Source organism: Myotis yumanensis, unplaced genomic scaffold (genome assembly GCF_028538775.1).
Source record: "Myotis yumanensis isolate MYYU_CA2020_CCGP unplaced genomic scaffold, mMyoYum1.0.hap1 SCAF_18, whole genome shotgun sequence".
Lineage (NCBI taxonomy): Eukaryota > Metazoa > Chordata > Mammalia > Chiroptera > Vespertilionidae > Myotis > Myotis yumanensis.
In genome coordinates, this window is record NW_027223769.1 from 23,714,851 (window position 1) to 23,732,419 (window position 17,569).

The following is a 17,569-nucleotide window of genomic DNA, read 5'->3' on the forward strand; positions in this document are numbered from 1 at the left end:
CAGTCCATTCTAGAGAAGCCCCAAATAGCTTTCAAAAGAAGAATGGATGATAAATAATAATGGAATTTTATATAGCAGTGAAATGGGTGTACTGTAGTCACATGCCACAATATGGATAAGCACATGCAACAACCTTTAAACAAATAAAGTAAAAAACTACAATTAAATGTTTAGTTGCATAGATTAAAAAAGAAACAAAAGACAAAAATCAAGAGATTGAGCAAAAAAGATTCAGGAGATGATCTCCTCCAGGAAGGAGGCCGAGGGATGGCACGGCTGAGAACCACACAGGTAATCCACATTCTACTTCCTGTGCTGTGTGAGGGTTCATCTTTGCTTTGTTTACATTATTACAAGGGAACGAACCAAGGAGTAATTAAAAGAGGGACATGCATGGACCAAAGATGAGATTCTGTCTACCATTAATCTAATTCTGGACACCTGAGGGAAAAAGGAAACAACTAAAAGACCAGCCATGACATTTTTGAAGAAGAAAAAGGTGAGAGGACTTGCTCAGTGAGATATCAAAGCTTAATCTAAAGCTCTACCAATTCAGAGGTGTGGTTCATGTGATATGTGTAGTATGGATGGCAGGTGGCATGCTTGGAAGTTCAGTTTGTCACTTTTTAGATCAAAGTCAAGTGGAATGGCAATGGAGTACCCTGTGGCTATTAAAAAAGAAGGATCTTTCATTCTTTGGGACAGCATGGATGGACCTGGAGATTATTATGCTAAGTGAAATAAGCCAGTCAGAGAAAGACAAATATCACATGATCTCACTTATCTGTGGAATCTAATGAACAAAATAAATTGACCAACAAAATAAGTCCCAAGGCATGGAGGCCTGGGACAGACAGACATATCTCAGAGGGGGGAGGGGATGAGAAAGGATAAACCAAAGAAATTATGTACTTATATGCATAGCCCATGGACACAGACAATAGTGCGGTGAAGGGGGGGGGGCAGGGTCTTTCTTAATTACGAAGGGGGCAAGGGGAGGAGGAAATGGGGACATCTGTAATACAGTTCACAATAAAAATATATATGTTAAAAAAAGTCAAGTTGAATGGGAACAATTTCTTTTTCCATGAAAGAAGGAAATGGTGAGACATGGCAATGCTGAGGGCAGTAGGCATCCAGGCCTGGTAGGCCTGGCCAGATTTGGGATTAAAGTCTCTACTCACTTTTCGTTTTGTAGTGAAAGTCCCCGGCATGTTTCTGGGCATGTCCACCCATTTGACTGTGCGCATGCGGTCGTCCCAGTCGGGGACCTGGTCTGCAGGCTGCTGAAACATGATCTTGGAGACCTTGCACTTGATGTCCATATTCCTCATGTTGATGGGTATGTCTGACTTCAGGGTCATCACGATGTCCTTGGCACACCCAGGGTGGAGGTGGCCAGTCTGGGAAAGAGCCTGGTGTTAGTCACTTGGGAATTCAATCTTGTATAGTCATTTTCTCATGACTATACAATGGAGTTTTCCAGCAGTTATGTGACATATGATATAGCATTAGGCTGAATGCAGAAGCAAATATGAGAATTAGCTGTCTTCTATCAGGTCAGATATTAAAGAGATTTATAAAAATGCAAAATAATGCCTCTATTCTCACACAATTTCAATTTTTTTATTTTGAAAGATATAGCTGTTTTTATAAAAATATATTTATATGACCATGCAATGGGTTTATTATTATATTTTAAAATTAATAAATGAATGCAGTTTTTAAAAACACTCTCAGTTTTTATTTCTAATATGGTAAATATTGATAGATATAACCTACACAAACAAAAGCTCTTTGGGGGGTATCCTCAATAATGTTTAGGAGTGTAAAGGAATCCTGAGACCAAAAAGGCTCAGATTTGCTGAAGTATATAGCAAATACATGAGAAATCCAATTTGGGCTGTAGAAAAAATCATTTATGATTTCACATACATCAACATGCACATACAAAACTCACATATATATCAAAACTCATATATAAACATAACTCACATATATAAAGCAACATTTATATGTATATGCTAGTCCTTTCATGTTTCTGAAATTGCCTCTTCTGGAAAATGAAAGGAGAAGGAAGCTTTGTGCTTACCATACTTCCCAGGGCCACAAATATGTATGTGCATATACAGGAGCGTGAGTGTGAGTGTGTGTGTGTGTGTGTGTGTAAGGGTGTGGAGGGGTGAGTGTGTGTGTGGACTATAAGAAGCTTATCCCTGTCTACTTTCACTAATGATTCACATCCCTCCAGGAAGCAAACCGTCCTCCTGCCAGCAGTCCAAGCTTTAAAGGGGGGGCCCCAACCCCCTTGCTCTATGCCCTGAGAATTCTGTGTTTGAAGACTTGGTGGCTGGAACAGAGCGGGAGGCAGTGGGTATGTCTGCGTGTATCAGTGTCCTGGTACACACAGACATACCCACTGCCTCCTGCGCGGTTCCTCAGAAGTCAATTATCAATGAAAAGCGCCTGCGGACCAGAGGCTAGGATCTGCTACCATGTTGTCCGAGGCCTTGGTCAATGGTGAGATTTGGTCAGCAATTCACAAAATGTGCGCTGTGAGATGCTAAAAGGAGGGGTTAGAACATTGCAGGTAAAACACACTTAGCTAGGTGTTAGAATGCTGAAGGGCAAGGGGGGTCTTTAAGAGAAAGATGTAACTTGAAACATTTTCTAAATCTCTGTTGTCCACAGAAACCATCACCCCCATTTTATCTTTTAGCGAACCTCTAATGCTTAAAGAACACACACCTAGGGGGACACAGGTGTACACTCTGGGATAGGAAGACTGGGACCTTTTCCATCCACACAGGCTTCCACGGAATTTCTCAACATCAGCCTAGCAACAGTCTTGGCAGACCTCATTCTTTGCTCTTAGATCAGAGGGTGTGTGTGTGTATGTGTGTGTGTGTGTGCGCACGCGCACTCGTGTGAACAGTGTGTCCTTCAATACTAGGACTGAATGAGGTCCATCCCATCCCTTGTATCCACAGGAATGGACTAACAATCAAATAGGTTTGGCTTAGGCCTAAGGAAGTCCAGAAATAATAAGTAGCTTTCACTTACCTGTGGGGCAAAGGTAATTGTAGCTAACGAGGGCCATTCAAACCGAATCACATTCACTTGGCTGTGGTTAGTGACTGTGAAGCTCACGCTATAGCTGCTTCCAAGGTGGCAGTCCCCAAACTGAATGTGGTCCACCAGAGCAGCTAGGGAACAGAGCAGAAGGCATGTGGGTCCCCTGGCCTCCTCCCAGGGCTCCGACCCAGCCGAGGCAGCACCAAAAAGACAATGTGTCTCCTCCTCATGTAACCCCTCCCTCCTTGGATTGTTCTATTGGAAAAACTGGAGTTGTGAGCAGTAAGCTTTCCTTCCTTGGGGAATCTACTTATCCATCCATCCATCCATCCATCCATCCATCCATCCATCCATCTTTCCATCCACCCACCTTGGCCCTTTACCTCCAAGAGAAAACACAGTCCCCAACTCCATTTATTTGCTGAAACATTACTACTAAGGGTTAGGGTTGCCAGATAAAATACAGGAGTCCCATTACATTTGAATTACAGATAGACTATGAATAATTTTTAGTATAAACATGCCCGGTGCAGTATTTTGGGATATACTTTAAACCAAAAAATAATTCATAATTTATCTCAAAATCACATTTTTTAGAAAAATGTATTTTTATTGACTTCAGAGAAAAAAGGAGAGGGAGAGGGAGAGACTGAAACATCAATGATGAGAGAATCATTGATTGGCTGCCTCCTACACGCCCCCCAAACCGTGACCTCCTGGTTCATAGGTTGACGCTCAACCACTGAGCCACTCCGGCCAGGCCTGAAGTTCACATTTAATGGGAATTCTATAGCCTGATTTTCTAAATCTGGCAAGCCCCTCAGAAGTATAAAATTTGATTTCTGAACTGGGGCTCACTGGTGGCTCCTGCTTGACTTCTGAGAGGAGAGAAGCTGCCCTGTAGCCACAAACAGGGGTGAGGAGTGCTAATTTTTACCCAAGTCATATAGACTGCGCAATGCTCTATTCCAGGACTATAATGAAGCTCCTAGAAAAGCTATGGGACAGTGTTGGTATAATTCACTTCATAGCAATTAGGCACACAGTTAGGGTGCTTAACAAATGCTTTCTAAGGGTAACTAGGCAGTGAATTTTCTCCTACCCCAAAGAGTGCAGCCAACCAGATGAAGCTGCAGCACTTGACAGACTGCAGAGCAGAATGTCTTAAGCTTTCGTATACTCACACATCACCTAGAGGCCCTGCTAAAATGCAGGTTCTGATTCAGCATGTGAGTGCTGGGGTAGGGCCTGGAATTCTCATGTCTAAGAAACTCTCAGGTAATGCTGATGCTGTAGGTTCTCAGACGACAGAGAATGATGCTCTAGAGGAGGCACAAGCCTACAGCTGTTAAACAAGCCCACCATCTCTCTTAGAATGTCCAGGACACGTGGTGCAGGTGAAACAGACAATGTCAACGTGAGCCAGTTAATAGATATAAACATAGGAAACTGCAGAGAGATGTGTATTCCGTTCTTCGCTAATCTGGAGTTTGAATTTTGGTTATTAGCTAAATTTGAATTGGAATTCAAACTATAAGCCCCAGAAGGGCAGAGACTCTGACTACTCATCAGAACTCCAGGGCTCAGCACAGTGCCTGGCACATGCACAGGGATGCTCCATGAATGTCCCTCGAGGGTACGCATGAGTGCAAGCAGTGACGGAGCCAGGCACGAAAGGGAGTCAGTCCTAAATTCCCAGGAAGCTAGTGGATCTGCTTTTTAAATTTCACTCTCGTTTAAAATGACCCAAGAGCCAACAGTTGTCAACACCTCACTGTTGCTTCTCCCACCTGCCACCAAGTTTTCCATAGATACGTCCTCGGTGACCTCGGACATGTCGAAGGCCTCCCTGCTGGTGGGAGCCACCAGCCCGTGGACGTTGTCCAAAGTGATGTCATCCTCGTAGCCTTCTCCCACCAGGCGGATGATCGTGTCCTCGTACTGATTGTTGCGCACTGACAAGTGGATGGTGCCTGTCATTCTCCCGACATTTCGGGCTTGGAAAACAACATCAAATTCGGCTGTCTCTCCGGGAAGAACCACCAGGGAGGCCGTGTGAGCTTTCTTCGCTGCAAAGAGAAGAGAGAAGAATGCTGTAGGGTCAGCTTAAAGGAAGATGCATCCGTAAAGACCCCGACTCAAGGGCAAGGGTGGGAATGAGCACGGCTGAGAGTGGCCATTGGTGACAAGACACCCTGCTTTCTCTGGGTCCTGACTGGTCCCCCAATGAAACAGGGACTGGGCTCCATTGCTCTCTAGAAGCTACTCTTCCTCAACTTACCTTTTGCATGGGCTTTGTTTTCCTCTATGATGTAGATGTAGGAGGTCGTGGGCCTCCCTTTCAGGGAGAAGACTTCTAGTTGGTCCTGCAGGTCAACATGCAGCTGGAGAAGGAAAGCAGGAGTGAGTGTGACACTTACAGGCTGCTCATGGATGTTGAGGCTATGGTGAGACCCCGTGCTGTTTGGGAAGTATCCCCCCCAAAGCCATTGTGCCTAGTGCCCGATTTTTTGTTTCTTATGAAGAGGGAGAGATCATAAATATTAGACCTGGAGGGGAAAAAATAACATTTAATTCAGCTCTTGTTATCCAGGTAAGGAACTGGAGGCCCAGAGAGCACAGGTACCTTCCCAGATCAGCCAGCTAACTAGTGTCAACGTGGGTTTGCCACGGCCTCTGCTTTTGACAGAGGTGGTTGTAAAATATACTCTAGACCAGTGGTTCTCAACCTTCTGGCCCTTTAAATACAGTTCCTCATGTTGTGACCCAACCATAAAATTACTTTCATTGCTGCTTCATAACTGTAATGTTGCTACTGTTAGGAATCGTAATGTAAATATCTGATATGCAGGATGGTCTTACGCGACCCCTGTGAAAGGGTCGCTCGACCGCCAAAGGGGTGTGACCCACAGGTTGAGAACCACTGCTCTAGACTAATAAATGAAAATGGATATTTGTCATTCCATGAGGGATTGCATGCATATGAGTTTCTACAAACGAGAGTCTCCTAGGTACCAGTGCCTGAGTTGCTTGAGAGTGTCATGTTGAGTATCCTACCAAGATGAGAGGAAAACCAAGGTGGGCATTTTCTCCAAAATTAATTGGAGAAAAATGATGTTTTCCAGCCCACTGATTTTAAAAAATAAAATCAGCCTGGCCGGCGTAGCTCAGTGGTTGAGTGTCAACCTACGAACGAGGAGGTCACGGTTTGATTCCTGGTCAGGGCACATGCCCAGGTTGTGGACTCAATCCCTGATCAATGATTCTCTCTCATCATTGATGTTTCTATGTCTCTCTCCCTCTCTCCTTGCCTCTCTGAAGTCAATAAAAAACATATTAAAAAACATGATTATGTTGATTTTAAAAATAATCTAATAGAAATTCTAGAGTTAAAAAACGATAACAAGAATTTATTTGGAGGTTTAATAGCAGATTAGTTATAACTAAAGGCAGAGTTAATAAACTGAAGACAGGTCAAAAGAAATTATGCACAATGAAGCTCAGAGAAAAATGGATGGACAGTACAGTGAGATTGTGAGACATAGAGGATATACTAGTAGTGAATGGTCTTCTATATGTTTAATTGGCTTCCCAGAAGGAGAGATGGGACAGAATAGAAGAAAAGCAACATTTGAACACACATCTAGGAATTTTCCAAAAGTTGCAGAGTCGAGAAGCCCAGTGATTTTCAAGAAGGATAAATAAAAAGAAATCCATACATAGACACATAATAGTGAAATAGCAGGAAGCAAATACAGAGTGACAATGTAAAACACAGAGGGGAAAGATTGCCTTAAAAGAACATTTTAGACTGACAGCTGGCATCTCAGCAGTCACAATGGAAACCAGAATACACTGGAATGGTATCTCCCATTTGCTGAAAGAAAACAACTGCTAGCACAGAGTGTTCTATAGCCAGTAAAAGTTACATTAAAAATGAAGACGAAATGAAGATTTTAAAATAAAAATAGAGAATTCATTACCAGCACGCATGCATTAAGGAAATAGTAAAAAGTATTCTTTGGTCAGTAGGAAAAGGATTTCAAATGTAAAGTTGGAGATGCAGGAATGACAAGCAAAAAAATAAAATAAAATAAAATAAATAATAATCATCATCATGTGGGTAGACCTAAAAGAGTCTTAACTGTATAAACAACAATAACAATAATAGTAATAATGTCTTGTAGGGTTTACAATATATACAGAATCCGAAGCGCTCGACAAGCTGTCCCCTTACTCTGCCTTCTGTATTTATCTCCCACTGCTCTCCTATCTGTACACTATGCTCTCATGAAGCTGGTGTTTACTAGCTCCTGTTTGTACCTTCTGCTTTTTTGCTTGTGTGACTTTGTCTTTGCCATTTTCTTTTGCTACCTGGATGCACTCACTCACTGCCATGCCCACCAACAAAAACCCAGTTACCTTCAGTGCCACTCAGATGTCATTTTAGAGTGAAATTTTCCTTGATCCCCTAGATGGGATCAAGGTCATTTTCAAAAGTCCTACAGTCTTTTACATAACCCTTAGACAATTTAGCACTTTTTTTGTAAAACAAAATTTTACAAAATATAATGGCTGAACCAGAAGTCCCTACAGATGCTACATCTCTCACCCCCAATGAGGTTTCTTTTGTTTTCCTTTATTATAAATACAATGTTCATTACAGAAAAAACAAAGACGACACTAAGCATACCCATAATCCCACCCACTAAGCTTGGTGCATGTCATTGTACACGGCCTCACACGGTGATTGTTAGTGGACTATGTAATCTGCTCTCTGACACTCCTTGAGGGTAGAGACCATGTCAGATTTCCCTCTGCATTAACACAGGTTAATGGATGGGGAACATCAAAGAAGTCCTCCTACAAGAGGGATGGCAGGGACCTCAATGTCAGAAGTCTTACATCTGAAGGCTTCTTCTCCCTTTCCACCCCGCACTTCACCCCCAAGCAGTACCTGGGCAGGGATATTGCCATTGTTCTTGAGGATGAGAGGGAGTTTCTCTGAATGGCCAAGAAGAAGCCTCTTAAAGAGGAGCAAGAGGTTTCCATACTGGTTGTGGAGAATTGGCCGCACGATGGTCACCCGAGGGAGGGTCCCCTCTCCCACGATATCAAACGTGAGGCTTCGGTTCTTGGTCTGGATGCTGCAGGGGAACAGGGAGATGGAGGCCTGTCAGCCCGGCATGGCAGGAATGACATCCCATAGGGTGTGGCCTGCAGCCCTGCTTGCAGGAGAGGTTGCTGGGGTGCCGGTACCTGGGCATGCCATCCAAGGTCGCCTCGAAGATACACTGGTACGACTGCATGGTCTGGGGGGTGAAGGTCACCGTGGCAAAGGCATGTGAACGACTGGCAATACACATCTTGTTGGGTTCCACTTCAAAGATGTCAATGATGCGGGAAGTGGCCTGGTGAGGGGGGAGGGGCAGGAACCCACACATGTGTTAGCTATGTGGCACTGACACAGGCTTTGCTGCTTATCTCTGTTGCCCCGGCTGTGAAATCTCCCCCCTCGAAGCTCTGGGGTAAACACGTTCCATTGCCTGCACAGTCATGCCCCTAAAAGGGGCAGCCTAGATACTCTGGGACCCATCTTCCAGCAATAACCACATTTCCTTTGTTTTTTTCAATGGACAGCTTGCACTTTAGGACGGGGAGAACATATCATGCTTGCAAACCCCCCGTTAGAAACTTATCTTTGTTTAGAAATCAGGCTTCCTCACCTTTTTATGTTTTTTTTTTAGCACAAAATAAGGAAGAAAGCTGCTCCTTTGTGTCCCAAATAAAGTCAGAGAATAATGACTGGATGTCACTGGGGCGTGAGGGAAGTCATAAGAGGAATTAGTCTCCCAAACCCTGTCCCTCTGTGGTGGGTGCCAGCCTCCTGGGAATGCATACTCTATTCTGGCTCTAGGCTGGGCCAACCCTCTGGGTGGTCCCCCCCCCCTCCCCCCCCGCCCACCAGCCATGTGAACAATGCCAGCTCTGGGGCACAAGAACACCTGAGCCAAGATACTTTGGGGCAGAGAACTGAGCAGCAGAGATAAGACTATAGCATCTGTAGCGCTTCTGCTTCAAAATGAAGGGTGAGTGAAACCTATGGACTCAGCCCTCTCTCTTGTCATCCTGAATTTTCTATTCCACTGTGAAGAATATATAGAAAATTCCTCACAACCCAGCCCCCTGCTCTCTGTGGTCTGTCTAGTTTCCTCCTACAACTTCCAGCAGGGCCTGAGTGTCAGATAATCCCCACTGATGTAGACGGGCTCCAGAGCAGGGGTTTCCAAGAGTTCTCTCCCCGGCTTTCAGCCAACACCGGTGGGCTGGGGCCGAGGGGGGCTGCTTACCTTGTTGGAGACAGGCTTAACCACAATGGTCACATCGCAGGGGATCTTCCCCACATTGCTCATCTTGAACCGAGCCTTGGCCTGATGACCCACCATGACATGGCTGAACATGAACTTGTTCTCATCCTCCACAAACAGCCCCTTGCTCTCTGTGGTCTGCAGGATGCTGTACAGGTTGGTACTGTTGCAGATCTGGTGCTCCTCAAATATGGAGGCATTGTTGTCTGTTACGAAGGCTGGGGAGTGGAGGGAAGACTTAGATGCAGCCCGGTAGCCCAGTTCCTGCTTTCTCTAATTCCTCGCTTGGAGGTTTGGATTCCGACAAAGGACAATCATAGAAGACAGGGTGTGAGTGATGGGACATAGTCTAATTTCTTTCATACTGATCTTGTGGGTCGCCAGACCCCAACCACCGTTCCTCCCAATGGCAAGGAGGGGTAAGATCAGGATCTGGGGTGGGCTTAAGAAAGGAGGAGGCAGTTGGCTCCCTTTGGTGCGAGGCTGCAGGGCGCCTCTAGCCAAAGCAAAAGCTCTCCCCGTGCTCCATCCGAGATCCGCTGGGTTAAAGCTGCAGCATGCTCCGTCAGTCACCGGCACTGTGCTCCGTGTGCGAGTTGCCCACAGGGAGTGACCTGGCCACGAACAGGCTGGATACGGGACTTGTGCCAGATCCCATCGAACCGCGTTTCCCAGAGAACCTTGGTCATCTGAGAAGCCCAGACCAAACTCAGGAAGACTAGGAGTTTAAAGCTGCACACCCCCTTGTAGGTGTGCATGCCTTGTAGGTCTTTAGGGAGAAATGTGGCTGAAGACGTGACTAGAGGAAGTTCTAAGGCCCCAAAGGTAGCCGCCAAGCCACGTTTGCCCCACATGTGCATGGGGGAGGGGCAGTTACAGAGGAAGGTCTTGTAAGGGATGCGGTCCCATCGGAGTGCTCAGTACCTGGTAGACAGGCTTCCGCCAACAGGCTGTAAGGAATGCCACCAGGGTGGTCTCTGGGGTCTCGGTCAGAGATATCGATCGCCATAAACTCCTCACACTTTCCTACAGGGTCAGCCATGCAGTCAACGGTGATGGTCTGTATGCCTCCGGCAGAGATGGAGCCAAACCCAGGGTACACGGAGAACATGCCGTGGTTGTAGCGAGCCTGCAGGAAACAGTGGGATTGTGGGAGGGGTGGAGCCCAGCGGGTGACAGAGACTGAGCCCTTCTACCAGAGCTGTGAGATGGTGTCAAGAGGGACTGTTGGGGGGGTCCCCCAGAGGCTTCCTCTGGGGCTCAGCTCTTCTCCTGGGGGGAGGGCCTGGGGGTTCTTCAGGGAGGGGATCTCTCAGTGCTTCCAACACAGCAAGTTCTCAGATGAAGCACAGAGATAACTCCTTTTGCTTGGACCAATCATGATTGAGTGGGGCTTTCGGGGGACAGACATGTTTCACATCCTACAACACTTACCCAGGTGGGAATCTGCCCTCCATTCTGTTGTTGAACCCCTTCATGAAATTCTACATTTTGCTTATTTTTTTTTTTTCCAATTCCAGAATTCCCATTTGGTTCTTCTTTATGGCGGCTCTTTCTTTCCCGAGACTTACAGTGTTTTCAATTGCTCCAAGTGTGAGTACTTGCTCACAGAAGCACTTCTATGTTGGCTGCTTCAGCGTCTGTGTCAGATAATCCTAACAGCTCTGTCCTCTCGGTGTTGCCATATGTTGCTTGACTATTTTCATTGAGTTTGAGATCTTCCTGGCTCTTGGTATGACAAGCGAGTTTCAGGAGAAACCTGGACACTTTGGGTGTTATATTACGAGACTCTGGATCTTACTTAAACCTCTTTGACCTGGCTTTCTCTGAGACCTCTCTGGCAGGGGGACAGAAGCACTGCCTCATCACTCCCAGGTGGGGGTGGTGGTCCAATCCCCCACTCAGACTGCTCATTTCTGCCAGGCAAGGGTGGGGGCTCCAGCTCCCCACTAGTCCTCAACAGCTACCTCCCTGGCAAGGCGGGGGAGGAGAGCTTCCTTACCGTCCTGTTGTTGCCTGGGTGGGGAGGTCCACTTGGGGGTGGGGGAGAAACGTCTGTCACCACTGGGTCAGGTGAAACTCAAGGCTCCCATGTGGTGTCTCCACTAACAATGGGGGAGGCGGGGGAGGGTCTTGAAACTCCTGGCTACCCCCTGGGTGTTCCTGGGACACCATTCTGGTCGGGGGTTGAGGCACCTCCTCATAACCTGGATAGGGTGAGAGTCTTCCCATGGTCCTTTGCTAGCAATGGTGCGGTAGGATCCTAGGTTTTGTCATGTTCAACTGTCATAGGACAGGTCTTATTTGGAGATTTCTGGTTTACTAGGCTGCTCTTGTCCTGGTTGTTTGGCCAGTGGGAATAGGCTTTTGTTGGGGCCTTTTTTTTTGATCTGTGCCTGGTGATGTTTTTGTGTTGCCAGCTCCTTCAGCATCCCGATGAGATATATGAGGCAAAAAGAAAACTCAGGGAACTCACCACCGTGATATTCATTGGGTCCCAAGGACCCTCACTGATCTGATCTGTTTTCTCTCCGCCTGTTTTATACGTAATGTCCAGGGGTTTAGTTGTACTTGGTTTGGGAAGGGTAGGGAAAAGTATATCTAACTCCATCTTACCAGAAGCAGGTGTCTTTGAATCTCCTTTTATTTAAGCCAGTCTTAACGGGCTCCTGTTTCTTATGAGCAAAAGATTGCTAAATATAATACATATAAAGAGTTGAAATGTAATCGGAAGGCAGTGAGGAGCCAATGAAGGTTTTAAAACAAAAGAGGATATCCAAATTAAAGGCCATAACACCTGGTCTTAAAATGAAAGTGGTATTTCAGTATAACTATTGAACATTCCTGCTATCCTGGGAAGGGGGGTGTTTGTGCAGGGACTAGTTGGAAGGTGGTCTTACAGGGTTTCTTTGGACAAGGGAAAGGGTCCTTACCTGGCTAGCGATGTTTATTTCTCTCTGAACAGTTTCTGAGAACTTGGCTGCTCTGGAAGGGGTAGCCTTGTAGAAGTTCTCGCTTTCCCGGGATCTTAAAGTCCTCGTGTGGCTGACACTAATTAAAGAAGCAAGAGTACATACACCCTTAGATGGGGGTGGTGACGTTAAATGCCACCTGTCTGTCTGCTTGCAAGGTCCCTTCTCCTAGGAATGGGGGAAGGCCCCCCCCTTTTTTTTTTTTGCCTAAAGAGGACATTGGGGTAGTATAGTCAGCATTCACCATTAGCCAAAGTCATTTAACAACGGTGAGAAAATTATGCAGTAATTGTACTTATTACATATGACTCATCAGGACATTGAAAATTATTCTGCAAGAGAATAATAGTTTTTAAATGTTTACTTGAGTTCTTTGGAAAGCAGTGTAGAAATTACTTATAGACATCAAATCTTTTACCTGATCTCATTTAAAAAAATGAAATGGTCAATAGATTAAATTCTGGCCCTTTCTTCACATTTGTAGTCACGATGCTCTTTTTTTGTTTTTGTTTTAATCCTCAATTAATTGGGAGGATATTTTCCCCTCCCAATTGATCTCTAGCGAGAGTGGAAGGGAGGGGGGAGGAAGGAGGGGGAGAGAGAAAGAGAGAAACATTGGCATGAGAGAGACACATTGATTGGTTGCCTCCTGCACATGCCCCTACTGAGGTTTGGGGAACCTGCAATTCAGGTATGTGCCCTTGACTAGGAATAGACCCTTTGACCACTCAGTTTGCAGTCCGATGCTCTAACCACTGAGTAAAATTGGCCAGGGCAGTCACGGTATTTTTAAAAAAATATATTTTATTGATTTTTTTACAGAGAGGAAGGGAGAGGGATAGAGAGTTAGAAACATTGATCAGCTGCTTCTTGCACGCCCTCTACTGGGGATGTGCTCACAACTGAGGTACATGCCCTTGACCGGAATCAAACCTGGGACCCTTCAGTCCACAGGCCGACCCTCTATCCACTGAGCCAAACCGATCAGGGCTGTCATGGTATTTTTAAGAGGTAGTTTAAAGAATAGCACAAACACAAGCTTGGGTAACTGTTCACGTCACTTGAAGCTAGTTTACCCAACAATTAATTTTCCTGGAGGCTAGTTCCCCTAAAATATCCAAATGTATTTGAGGTGCAATTTTAACCTTTTGAGAGATTTATATATTTGAGCATTCACTTGCTTAATGACCAACTGAAGATAGAACAACTGAAGTTCTATCCTCTTTTGAGTATTTTGCATGAATCTGTGCATGCTACAGTGAAAAATAAATAAAAAACAATTTAAAGCAACACACAGTTGTATTATAATATCTATAAACATTATTAAATTATTAGAAAACAAGTAAAATATTAGGTTGAAATTAAATGAGGAAGATAGAGACTTTCGACAGTTTAACAAAAAATCTCTTAATACTTTGCCAAAATGAAAGAGGCTACCCACAAAAGTGTAAAACAACTACAAAAAATGTAAAGCTGTATGTATATCTGATTTAAACCAATTTATTAGAAAGTCAACTATAAGTTAATGAATAAAACAATTTTAATTAATTAGAAAGTACGTGAAATCTGGAGTCAGAGATGTGGGGTCACAATTGAGATCTACTGGTGTGATTTCTTGGGTAATCTTGGACGAGTCATTTTTTATTTTTAGAGAGAGGAAGGAAGAGAGAGAGGGAGAGGAACAGTGATCAGTTGCCTCGTGCACACGCCCTGACTGGGGATCCAACCCACAACCTGGGTATGTACCCTGATCAGGAACTGAACCAGCCACCTGTTGGTGTATGGGATGACGCTCCACCCAACTGAGCCACCCGGCCAGGGCGCGTGAGTCATTTCTTAATGACCTCACTCACAACAGGGTGAATTTAGATAAAATATATGAAAGCTCGTTGTAAAATACCAAGCACTAATTAACTAGGGAATGGCATGAGTCAAGCAAATGGCTGTCTTACGCTTTCTTTTGGGGAATGGAGCTGTCCCCTGTCATCCTGTAGAGGTTATACTTGAAGTCAGTAACACCTTGATTTTCTATGGTGAAGGTGGTGCTTTTACGAGTGCCACAGATCAGAGCCCCAAAGTTGATGATGGAGGAGGGGCTGATGTTGTATTTGGAGAACACTGCATTCACAGAAAGCCTAATTGGGATGCTGGCAATGATTTCAGTTCCGTCTGCCATATTGGGCTCAATGATCTAGAAAGAAGAGGAGGATTGGGAAGACATCAGCTACCGGCATAGCTCCAGAATTCCACTGGCTGTCTAATTCATTGCCTATTTTCCTCGTTGGCATGAAGGCATGTTCCTTTCATTCTCTTTATATTATTGCATCAACAATATTAGAAAATACTAACATAAAACTTACTACAAACTAGCCATGGCATGGATCAACATAGACCAGAGATTTTCAACCTTCTCACATAGACACTAATTACTAAAATTCCGCGGCACACCAAAAAATATATTTTTTGCCAATCTGACAAAAAAAAATAGGTATAATTTTGATTCGTTCACACTAGATGGCTATTGTTGTGTTGGCTGTTGTCATTTTTTAAGTTGACAGTCTAAAAGAAAAGAGATCAGTGCCCCTGACTAAACAGTCAGGTGTTGCATGTTTTAAACATTCTTGGGGCACACCTGTTGAAAATGGCTGACACAGACCAACTCTGCCTCCTGTTTTCACTTCCCCACTCCTCCTCTGCACCTGATGACTAACCTCGGCTTCCTTGTCTCAGGTGCTCCCCAAAGAGCAGGGTCCATATTTGCCTTTCTGGCGCTCTCAATTCTGATGACTTTGCCTACCTCCCACCTGACCTACCTGGACCTACTAGTTGGGGACCAAACGCTGGTGCATCCTCTCTGGTTGCCACCCAGGCCAGCCCTCCCTTTCCCCCCTTGGAGCATGGGTAGACCATGTGCTCTTCTTTTTTCCATGCATCCCACAAGCCTGCCACTGAGCTCTCTCACCTGACAGCGCAGAATTGGCTGCTGCTCTATCTTCACTTCCTTTTTTGCGCGGAAGAACACCTGGACGTTTGTGGGCTTATCTGTTGTGGACATGGAGCCCTTCCTGGGTTGGACTGAGATCATAGAATTTATGTTGGTGGATGTAATGCCTACGGAGTCCACAGAAAAGCTGGAAGATAAGAATAAAGGTTAGTATGAGTCATTATCCAGGGAACCCAAGATACTAGAGAGCAGACTCTAAACCAGTGGTTCTCAACCTTCCTAATGCCGCTACCCTTTAATACAGTTCCTCATGTTGTGGTGACCCCCAACCATAAAATTATTTTTGTCGCTACTTCATAACTGTCATTTTGCTACTGTTATGAATCGTAATGTAAATACCCGATATGCAGGATGTATTTTCATTGTTACAAATTGAACATAATTAAAGCATAGTGATTAATCACAAAAACAATATGCAATTATATATGTGTTTTCTGATGGTCTTAGGCGACCCCTGTGAAAGGGTCGTTCGACCCCCAAAGGGGTCTCGACTCACAGGTTGGCGACCCACAGGTTGAAAACCGCTGCTCTAGACTGTTAAGTGCCTGCCATGCCTCTGGCCCTGGTTAAATACTTGGCCTAGCAGTGTCCACTGTGCATTGCACTCTGTGACTACCCATCCTTAGCCAGGACTGACTGGGCCAGTGAGTGATGCTTGAGGAAAAGACAGCCATCTCCAGCCTGTGGTGAAGTGGTGCCCTAGCAGGAAATCTCTGTCCAACAGGGACACTTGATGCTGGATAAGGATCAATTATATTAATTCATCTCCCTCCCTCCCCTTTCTGAGACTGGGTGCAACACACACAGAAGAAACAGTGACTCAGAAGACAGGGGACCCAGGAAAGAAGAGAAAGCGGGGGGCAGGAGCCCTATAAGAGAGGCCTTCAGAAAGGGGGGCTGTGGCCCCGTGGAGGTGAGGTGAGATACCACAGAGATGAGCTGACTCGTGAAAATGGCAGGGGACTGGAGAAGGAGCAGGAACTTCAGCTGGGATGGGACACCTGGAGTTGCATGTCATCCTCATGCCCCAGGGGACCTGGTCACGCCATTGCCGCCTGCAGGCGCCTGCGCTCCCTCACCTCCCCGCACAATCCCCTCATCACCTGTTGGAACCAGAGGGTGACTCTTCCACGTGACCTGAAAGAGCGGAGCTAACACCCGGCCTTAACCTGAAACAAAACTCGCCAACAGGCACAGTTGCATGCAGCATTAATGCCTGAGTGCCAGTGGCTTTCTTTTACGTCTGTTAAGCTTTCATTTGTGTTTATTTATTCCAATGCATGGTTCTAACTAATGGTGGTATTGAAGTGGCACCTCTCGAATTTTCAGCATTTTCTGAGCGGAAAAAAAACCTATCACGAATACACTGAATTTCTTCCAAATCTGTGAAGGGGAAGTCCCTTTATCAGGTGTGAATTCTTCTGGGGGAAGGATGACTTTTCATAGAAATAGATTGGCTGTGGGTGCTGGCACTGCCACTGAGGTTTGTGTGACCCTGCCTGAGTGACCTCTTCCCTCCCCCCACCAAGCACCACCCTTTCCTCTCTCAGGAAACTCCCTTATTTAGTCTTTCATTTTTAAAAAATTGAATTTATTGAGGTGACATTAATTAATAAGACCATACACGCTTCAAGTGTATAGTTCAATAAAACATCATTTGCATATTGCATTGTGCGCTCACCACCCCAAAGTCAAATCTCTTTCTATTCCCATTTATCCCACCTTTTCCCACTTTCCCCTCCCCACATCCCCACATCCCCTTTCCCTCTGGCTATCACTATATATATATATATATATATATATATATATATATATATATTTCAGAGAGGAAAGGAGAGGGAGAGGGAGAGAGAGAAACATCAATGATGAGAAAGAATCATTGATCGGCTGCCTCCTGCATGCCCCCTACTGGGGATTGAGCCAGCAACCTGGGCATGTGCCCAGGAATTGAACTGGGACCTCCTGGTTCATAGGTTGACACTCAACCATTGAGCCACGCTGGCTGGGCTATCACCATATTTTTAATCTCAAGAGATGAGCATAAGCTGAACCTCTAGTCCATTAGGCTGCCATTAGGAATGTATACAAACAGCGCTTCTTAAAATTAAAAAAGAAAATTGGAACATCTACCCACCTGAAATCTTATGTAG

General features: G+C 45.2%; 1 protein-coding gene across 4 annotated transcripts in view; it reads right to left on the reverse strand.

Annotated features, from left to right (window-relative positions):
* The window catches only part of HYDIN (HYDIN axonemal central pair apparatus protein), a 298,798-nt gene that overhangs the window by 37,387 nt on the left and 243,842 nt on the right, over nt 1-17,569 (reverse strand). For all 4 annotated transcript variants that reach the window (XM_070397848.1, XM_070397849.1, XM_070397847.1 and 1 more), the window contains 11 exons: nt 15,378-15,546; nt 14,368-14,606; nt 12,377-12,494; nt 10,368-10,572; nt 9,426-9,661; nt 8,335-8,486; nt 8,033-8,222; nt 5,357-5,459; nt 4,866-5,144; nt 3,064-3,206; nt 1,185-1,403 (listed from right to left, as the gene is read on the reverse strand). In XM_070397848.1, coding sequence (XP_070253949.1) covers nt 1,185-1,403; nt 3,064-3,206; nt 4,866-5,144; nt 5,357-5,459; nt 8,033-8,222; nt 8,335-8,486; nt 9,426-9,661; nt 10,368-10,572; nt 12,377-12,494; nt 14,368-14,606; nt 15,378-15,546 — 2,053 coding nt within the window. The remainder of the gene's footprint in view (nt 1-1,184; nt 1,404-3,063; nt 3,207-4,865; nt 5,145-5,356; nt 5,460-8,032; nt 8,223-8,334; nt 8,487-9,425; nt 9,662-10,367; nt 10,573-12,376; nt 12,495-14,367; nt 14,607-15,377; nt 15,547-17,569) is intronic.